Source organism: Hoplias malabaricus, chromosome 2, assembly GCF_029633855.1.
Source record: "Hoplias malabaricus isolate fHopMal1 chromosome 2, fHopMal1.hap1, whole genome shotgun sequence".
NCBI classification, from domain to species: Eukaryota; Metazoa; Chordata; class Actinopteri; order Characiformes; family Erythrinidae; genus Hoplias; species Hoplias malabaricus.
In genome coordinates, this window is record NC_089801.1 from 83,245,321 (window position 1) to 83,254,537 (window position 9,217).

At 40.5% G+C, this 9,217-nt stretch overlaps 1 protein-coding gene across 1 annotated transcript; it reads right to left on the reverse strand.

Annotated features, from left to right (window-relative positions):
• Positions 1-1,414: 1,414 nt before the first annotated feature.
• LOC136685472 (GDP-L-fucose synthase-like) lies at positions 1,415-8,316 on the reverse strand. The gene is made up of 9 exons (XM_066659401.1): positions 8,249-8,316; positions 6,486-6,600; positions 6,273-6,401; positions 5,658-5,731; positions 4,785-4,918; positions 4,491-4,622; positions 4,273-4,352; positions 3,698-3,797; positions 1,415-1,552 (listed from the first exon to the last, which is right to left on the reverse strand). Exons 2-9 carry the CDS (start codon positions 6,531-6,533, stop codon positions 1,497-1,499), a joined length of 753 nt encoding a protein of 250 aa, XP_066515498.1. The 5' UTR covers positions 6,534-6,600; positions 8,249-8,316; the 3' UTR covers positions 1,415-1,496.
• Between the last annotated feature and the right edge of the window lie 901 nt (positions 8,317-9,217).

The following is a 9,217-nucleotide window of genomic DNA, read 5'->3' on the forward strand; positions in this document are numbered from 1 at the left end:
GTCTGTGGGGAGTTGGTGTGTTCTCCCCATGTCCGCGTGGGTTTCCTCCCACAGTCCAAGAACACACGTTGCAGGTGCATTGGCCACTGAAAAGTGTCCGTAGGTGTGAGTGAATGTGTGTGTGTGTGTGTCTGTGTTGCCCTGTGAAGGACTGGCGCTCCCTCCAGAGTGTATTCCCGCCTTGCGCCCAATGATTCCAGGTAGGCTCTGGACCCACCGCGACCCTGAATTGGATAAGGGTTACATGAATGAATGAATGAATATAATCCAGTTCAGGGCAGCAGTGGGGCTGGAGCCTACCCACAGGGCGCAAGGCAGGAACACACCCAGGAAGGGGCACCAGTCCTTCACATGCTGCTTACATACGACTAGGGAATACATTCATAAAATACAACATTTGGGGAAAGCAGTTGTTGAGATAAAACTGATAAGAACTGAAATCCCGATCTGTTTTTTTAACTTGTTAATATCGAGGCTGAAGTTGTGCCTTATAAAATGTTGATGATAAATTAAAGAATGTCTAAAGGCTCATTATATTGTGGTTATTCATAATGAACTAAATGTATCTTGTGTCATTATTGAGTTTGGCTCATGTTTGTGTGGAGCCCACACTCAGCTGTGTGTCTCATAAAAGAAATGTGAGTTCTGAAAGTGCTTAAATGTTTTCTGAATGTAAGTTTTTAGACTTTTAGCCTCAGTGAATCCTGAACTATCTGCAGAAACGTTGTACATCAGAGTTTCAGTGCGTTCAGAGATGAATTGTGGAGCCAAAGATATTTCAGCTTTTCCTTCAGAAGTTAATCTCCAGAGCTGTGTTCTGTTCTGAAACTGATGATTAAGACTGATGCATCAAAACACGGTCAATAAACTAAAATACGGAGTCTAAGAAGGAATAGAAAACTGTTCCAGGACACATCAGTGTTTCGTGAAAAACAAAGACCACACACTGCATTTAAATCCAAACAAATTATTTTCTGAAATTAACATCTTGAGGAAAAAAAAGAGGAAAATTAAAACTTATGCTAAACATATATATCTCATTTTTAATACATTTTTAAATCAGAACATGAGTTTAACATTTATTTTATTAAATTCTTTTTTTAAATATAAGGCAAAACATTTGCAAAAAAAAAGAGATAAAAATCTGGCCTCAAAATAACTTACAACCACTTTCTAAATAAACACCACAAACAATTCACAAAATATTTAGAATAATGCATTTGAAGTAAAATCCCCTCAGTAACAAAATATAAACATTCTAGGGTTCCATTCAAATGCGAACCTGGTGAGATGTGAGACTGAAGACACAAGCTGAATCTCATCTCTCTCCACCCTATGTAGTGCAGAGTGTAGGTATGACTTCATCTTCATTCACAGCTTTTTAATTCTTTAGTGGTCAGGCTTCAGCTGGTCGTTCAGAGTTTCTTCAGTGCAAACAGTGCTTTGATTCAAGCTGTGATACCCCTCCACCTCTCCAGTCCAGCAGGGGGCACAACTCACTTCCGAGCACTTTCATAATTGGCAGCAAACCAATCACATGTTTCCTTGATGGCTGCGGAAACACACAAACAAGAGTTTTGGGTTTTAAACACTGATTGTATGACCAGCAGTGGATCTCAATCTTAACTCAGAGCCATCCCTTGGTCCTTCTGCCCTCAACTCATGGAAAATAAAGTCCACCATCTTGAAGGACTTATAATATTTATTTTTGGAACTCCCCCTAGTATATTTTTAAAATATTACTGAAATCAATGTGGTGGGAGGGACTAGCAACCACTTGGGAAGTAATAAGATATTAGCAAGCACTTCACATACCATGGCAACAGCATAGCAACCTTAGCAGCCATCATTAACCTTATAATATCTATATATTTTTATTATTATTAATTGCACAGTAGCAACTAAATAAATAAATCAAGTTATTTGCTCCTTCACTTGCTGTGAAGGATTGGCGCCCCCTCCAGGGTGTATTCCTGCCTTGCACCCAATAATTCCATGTAGGCCGCCGCCCTGAACTTGATAAGTGGTTACAGATAATAAATGAATGAAAAAAAGCTATTTGCTCTTGGGCTCCCCTACAGTTAGAGTGTAATTCTCTTTTATTACAGTACTGTTCTAATAATCAACAGGAAGGATGGAGTTCTATCCTCCTGCTAAAGTTACATAGCACAGTTTCTGCAGGACTGAGCCTGAAGTAACAAAGACAGAGGCTTTATTCTCTGTTACAGCTCAGTGGAGCAGCACAATGATTTCAAAGCTGTAATTTTAAGGTATAAATATTACATAGTGTTCCTTTCAATAGTTACCAGAGGAACTGAGGGAGGGTCTTAGTGGGTGAACAAACACTTTCTCTTCAAACTTCTGTTTATACAACACCTGGAGAACACTAACTAGCATCCTCTGTTTCACAGCTAGGTTTATGTAAAAGTCCTGGCTCAGTTCAGTGTGGTTAACTTGACTGAATCAGGTTCAGTCTGCAGTCGTCATCATCATCATCATCATTAGAGAGGAGGGGCTAATGGTACCCCACAGCCCTGTTAGACCCTCCTCATCCACCAGAGGGAAACAGAGGGCTACACTAAAGTCACCAGGGTCAGACACGCCTGTGCCTTTTGGTATTTAGAGTGGCTCTGAGGCACTTAATCTTAGTCTTTCAGTGTTCTTTGTTTTCAGAGTTGAAGAACAACTCATGCAACTGACAGAAATGCCTCTGTCTTCAGCTGTCAAGTGAGATTTTCTGGAGATAAATTAAGTTGCGCCACAAAGCCTTCGGGTTTAATAGACAATGTCTTGCCTTATTGCTTAAAGGTTAAAAAGTTAAAGGGTGATTAGGTGGCAATAAGAGACAAGAAGCGCTGTCCTCCCTGGATGGGCTTAAGGCTTATTTCCCACATTCTCCCACATTCGTTTGGAGTATGACTCTTAAACATTTGCATTCAAAGGGGCCCTACAAGAACTGAGGGGTAGGGCTAAGGGGTGAAATGGGACTCTGTCTTAAGTTCCCACATAGAAAACCCAGGTTATTTCCCACATTTATGACTGGTCTGACATTTTAGAAGCAGCACTTCCCTACTGTACGACACCCTGTGATTATTAATCAAATAAAACTGCTACTATCCCACAGTGGAATAGGCCTTGAATTAAGGGTGGATCCCAGTTCTTATTTTTACCCCTACCCCTCATTTTCGAGTGTTATCTTGCCCCTTTTGGAATGGAGTTACACGGTGTAGTGTTTAAAGCTTTCATCAGAAGCAGCAATTCAGAGGCACTCTGCTGCAATATCATCAAAGTTCTTTATGACTTTAGTGTAGTTTAAATTTAAGGTGTCGCACGTTTTCAGAAGAGTTCCACCATCACAGATTATCACCCATTCCACACTCTTCTGTGATTATGGAGCTGAATTCAGCTATTCTACGGCTTTTCATTCAAAACTTCCAGTTCCACCTTAAATGCTGCTGTAGCCACAGGAGGTAGAATGTAAATTCTTCACTGTTTTAAGGTGGAACTGGAATTTCAGAGATATCAGGTTCTATTAGTGATGTGTTCTCCTTATTATGAAGTAAAGGGCCGTAATCTACTGAACATACATTAAACTGATGTAAAACACTGGTGATCATAGAGTTTTAAAGGAGAAACACTGACGTCTTTAGTCACTGATCAGTGCAAATCTGTTTCGAAGAGTGTAGTTAGCTCTCACCTTTTTTGAAGTCAGTAAAGACAAAGTCTGGATGGTAGCGGCGGAGTTTGGCGTTGCTGGCTGTTTTCTTCAGCTGACCGTCTGATTTACTCGTGTCGTACTGACCACAGAGTCAAGGACAAAGTACAAGTGATGGTCTTAGATTCATCCCACTGTGGAACACAGGACCGTTCTCACACTACAGGACTGATGTAGAAGGATTAGCTGTGGATCACACACCATCCCAAAAGCACAGCTCCTCTGCTCCAGTCTTTATACCCTTCTGGCTGACACCTGGCACTGAGCCTGCTGACATTATGCTCATGTGCAGATGAGCTATCGAACATGACGTATACAGGGGATGTATATTTTAGAGTTTTACTGTATGTTTACTGTTTCTGCTGAATTTAACACTGTGGGAAGCTTAAAAATATAAAGATGGCCTGTGCAAAAGTATGCATAGTACTGGTGCCTGAAATGTGAAATAATATAAAAAAGCTATTATATTATAAACTTGTGCAGTCAAAAATATACATGCAGTTTTATTTTATTTTTTTTTTTTTTGCCAAGGAGCAGGAGTACGACTGGAAGGATACAATCACTGGTCCTGTGAACTCATAAGCTTCAACGATTGCATCAACAACATCCTTAATAGTGATCTCCTCATCTTCACCAACTACAGAGAGAGAGAGAGAGAGAGGTGTTAGTTTATCAGACCGCTGCCTGTTGGATACCATCTACATCTATAACCACTGTCTTGAGTGTGTGTGTGTGTGTGTGTGTGTGTGTGTTTCATTAAGGATAAAGTGTGTACCTGAGAGTATAATGGGATCCACCTCGTCGTATTCCCTCAGAACCCACAGATAGAGACGAGCCAGGTCCAGAGAGTAGATGAACTGACGGAGTCCTCGACCAGAACCACAGACCTCCAGAGCCGTGCCGTCTCCTAACACACACACACACACACACACATTCAAGGAGACTGTAAACTCTGGGTTCCTATTTTAACAGCCTGATAAATGCCTTAAGTGTAGGTAAATATTGGATATTATATAAAGGCCCTGGTCACATCAGAGTCCGTTCTCTAAAGTGGATAAACGTCTCTTACTCTTGGCCGTGAAGGTCTTGTGGACGAGGGCTGGAAGAACGTGAGCGTCGTCCAAGTTGAAGTTGTCGTAGGGGCCGAAGATGTTGGTGGGGATGATGGCTGTGTATTTGCGTCCGTACTGTTGAAAACAAGCCCTGCGCAGGGCAGGAACACAGGAGAACCGGGGCATTTACATCAGCTCTCAGCACGTTTACAACAGACCACCACTAACTCTAAGCTCTGCTTGATCAGAATCTAATTCCTCTTCATGACTGACTCAGACCTGACTCAGACCCTGGAGTCCTGCAGTTCCTTCAACATCCTTTAACCATAACTGCTTTAACAAACGTAGGGGAAGAAACCATTAAACGTGTGCTTCATATTAGTGCTGTCAAAATAAACAGGTAAAAACATGTGGGAAATAATTAGAGTAGATTTATTTATTTATGTTTTAATGCTAATTAATCATTTTACCACACACACACACACTCCCAGTAGCTTTCACTCAGCAAATTAAGAGCTTGTAATTCGAAAATCTCCCTCCTGAAAATACAAGGAACTGCTAGCATTTTAACTTTATTGTTGTGATTATATTTTTACAATGATACAATATAAATATATTATTGTGTTGATCTTACATTGGTTCTTTTATTTCACACTTAAATCTCCATTAATTAAAACTTTAGTCTTAAGGGCCATGTGATTAATCACGATTCATTTCAGAAAATGTTTTTATTTGTTATTGTTACTCAATTTTATTTACGTTCAGTGAAACAGCGCCACCAGTGGATGGGGGCTCAGTTTGTGATTGTTAAAGAACATTATAATCATAACCAATGCTACTGTAGACTTTAAAAGGGTTACACTTCAGACGGTCAGTCCATAATTCCTCACCTGTTGTAGACGTCCACCATCCGTTTGGCGTGGGCGTAACCAGAGTTGGACGGGTGAGGGGGTCCGTTATGGATCTGAGGACGAATGATGGGGATGAGTTGTTTTAGACCCCAGTGATGTCACTATCCACGTGTTGCAGCTGATATCACAGTGTAGAGGAGCCGCCATATTGGGGACCTACTCATTGACTCTATTTTAAATGGTTTTATTCTTTCTGTCAACACTGAGTCTCAGCTTCACTGTGGCATTGAAATCCCTCCCACTGATTGAAACAAGACAGTTACTGAATGTGTATGATCTGTGTATGTATAGTTCAGAGTAGAGAAATACATTGGTGTCTGACGTGCTAACAGATTTCCATTAGACCTAATGTAAAAAAATGCTACTATGGCTAACAGTGGATAACTGTTTTTTGCCAGTGGTATGTTTTACAATCTGAGACACACAGTCAGTGGGTTTCAGTGTTTCTGAGTGTTGAGACTCTCTCCATTGCAGGGAGAGGAACTGTGCATGAGAAATTTATCATTATTTTACCATCTGGTTTTATAATGAAAAATAAATAAATCAGGTAACTGTAACCCATTGAATAAAGATGATGTCATTGGCTGTACGTACCATCGTCTCGTCGATGGGGTAGGTGGTCTTGTCGGGGAAGATGCAGGTGGACAGACAGGAGACCACTTTGACCACTCCGAACTCATGGGCTGTGTGCAGCACGTTGTCGTTGATGGCGATGTTTTTTCTCTGAAAGGTAACAGACAGTGTTTACGTTCCCCTTTCTCAGGAAAGACGTCTATACACAAGTCGGTTTGTGAGGAGGAGCATTACCAAGAAGTTGAGGTTCTCCCTCAAGTGCAGGAAAAGTCCTCCCACCATGGCCGCCAGGTGAATCACGTGTGTTGGGTGATACTTCTCAAAGATCGCTCTCGTCTCAGCCGTGTTTCTGAAAGAAGAAAAGCAACAGAGCTGTGACGTCATCTGTGACATCTTCACCCATGAGAGGACACCAGCCTCCACCTTTAGAACACAGTGTGGACAAAGTGGGTCAAATGTGATGCAGTTCCCAAACTGATCCAGGCAAGTGTTGTTTAGTTTGGGTTGAGTCTGAAGTCTTTACGGTAGGAGTCTCTGAGGTCTGAGTATAATCTTTAATCCTTGAATCAGAGCCAAGTTCTCAGTCTTTGGTGAAGTGTGAAGTGAAGAAAGACTGGCAATATCACTCACCACCACTAGAGGGAGACTTAGTCCTTATTCAAATCCCAGACTGGATTTAAAAGTTTATTTAGTACATTAAAATTACCTTGGTCATTTATTCATTACTTAATGATTGTTCCAAATTCACATTACACATTATATTTATCATGGTTTATATCTCAGCAGACCTTCAAAATGATTTCCTGTGAATACATTTAGGAAACATAAGGCCTGGATATTCCAGCTGTTGAGGTCTATCCACATGTCTGTGTGATCAGTGTTGTTGGGCCACGCTAGATTTCCATAAATACTCAAAGGGCAATCAATCCACAAAACCTGCCCCAGTTCTACTTTAGATGTGTAAGTGGTTGCACAGGTGTGTGATTCTTCTTAGAGATTATGCATTAATTGCTTTGTCCTGATGTTTTTCTCTTACCCAATTGTCTTATTAAACCATTTAAATTAACTGCCCCCGGTTGTTTGCTCTGAGCTATCTTAGTCTTTAATTCAATCTCAAAGCCAAAAGCACTAAGCCCCGTTCACGTGACAAGGCAGTGTTGGAGTCTACAAGAGCCTGTGTAGTTCTACTGGAATTACCACTCACCACCACCAGAGGAAGGCAGTGGGTCAGCCTCCTAACCACAATCAGTGCAATGTACCCCTTGCCCCAGCTCTGTTTCAGCAGTTCTCGTCATATGGGGTGAAAATCAGTCGTGTGCTGGTGTAAAAACTCTCAAGCCGTGTTCTGTGTTGGGTTTAAGGCCTGCTCTTGGGTTTCAGGGTGAACACAAATCACCTTCTGTCCGTGGGTTGGATTGTATCTGAATATTTGACGCTATATTTTATGGTCAGTATTTAAAATATAAGATGTACAGAGAAATATAACATTGAGAGAATAACGTCATAAGATTTCAGGCATTAAATAAATCACTGTGAACGGCCAGACTCCAAACTGCTACAGTTTTGAAGGGTTTCAGACTGTTCTCAGGACTGTTCTCTAACAGTTTAATTTCCGTTTTTAAGAACAGGAAAACAGTGAAATGGTTTTTCTATCATTTAAAACGCTTACTTTTGACCAGTCAGGGGTTAATTCTGTGACTAAATCTCAGTAAATACTGTGTAATTAAGTTTGATTTAGGAGCACTTTTCAAATTTATTGTAGAAATCTTTAATTATACTTTAAAAAGTGGCCCTGAGACTTTTATTTTAAAAAAAGACATCATGAGGGACTTTAATGTTCAAGCGAAATCAGACCAATATTAACACTTTAGGAAAATTAAAACAGCCCCTGAATCCATGCTATTTTTATCATTAACAGAAGCTTTGATGAAGAACATTAGCCAATTTATTTTTACCAAAAGAAAAGGTTAAAATAAACCACAGAGGGTCGGACTCACGTTAGATCGGCGTCTTTGGACGAAAGGAAGATCCATTCTTCTCCTTCTTTCGCGCCTCCTTCCTCCTTCACCACTGTCTCTATGGCTCTCCCCACCAGACCACTGCCCCCGGTCACCAGCACACACACCCGTCCACTCTGACCCCCCGACTGTCCCTCTGTCTGTCCCTCCATCTGAGCACAACAAGAGAGGAGTGAGGCTCAGAAATATCCACAATAACAGGAGATCTCAGTAAACTCAGTAGATCAGTCTTGATATTAATGTAAGACCAACACAGGCTTTGTGGGGAAAATAAACACATTCACACACTACAGTAATGGGTTAATTGTAGCGAGCGGGAACTGTACCCAAGAGACTGGATTTAAAAGTTTATTTAGGACATGAAAAGTTACCTCGGTCCTTTATTCATCACTTAATTATTGTTCCAAATTCACATTACATTTATCATGGTTTATATCTCAGCAGACTTTCATCTTCATTTCCTTTAAAACCATTTAAGCTTCAACTGGAGCGTGGGCAGCACACTGTAGATACACCTCTGTTTTATAAAGTATACATTTTGGAAACATAAGGCAGTGCTGTTGGGCCACACTAGATTTCCATAAATACTCTAAGGATGTGCTGTGCATGTTTTTTTCCAACTGTAAAACATTTGAACACATTTCCATATCAGGACCTGACAGAAGTAAATAAATAAATACATTATAGACATATTTATTCATATGTCTGATTTATAATCATATGTAATGTATACAGCAGTTGGCTTCTGCTTGTTGAATCCAGTGTAAATTAGTAATAACTGATAATTCAGTAACTCATTCCATACAGCTCAGGTCCATATGAGGATTCTGCTTAGTTTCTAATATTTAAATTTTAACGAGTGAAATCTGCTACTTTTTATAAACCCAAATATTCAAGTGTATCCCCCTCTAAAGAAAAGGCCACGCCCTGGTGTGTGATGTAATGATA

Excerpts from the sequence above, each read along its gene's own strand:
- LOC136685472 (XM_066659401.1), bottom strand. The coding sequence starts at position 6,533 with ATGGTGGGAGGACTTTTCCTGCACTTGAGGGAGAACCTCAACTTCTTG. Across the intron at positions 4,353-4,490 it reads GGATCCCATTATACTCTCAG|TTGGTGAAGATGAGGAGATC; the intron begins GTACACACTTTA and ends CTCTCTCTGTAG. Across the intron at positions 1,553-3,697 it reads CTTTACTGACTTCAAAAAAG|CCATCAAGGAAACATGTGAT; the intron begins GTGAGAGCTAAC and ends GTGTTTCCGCAG.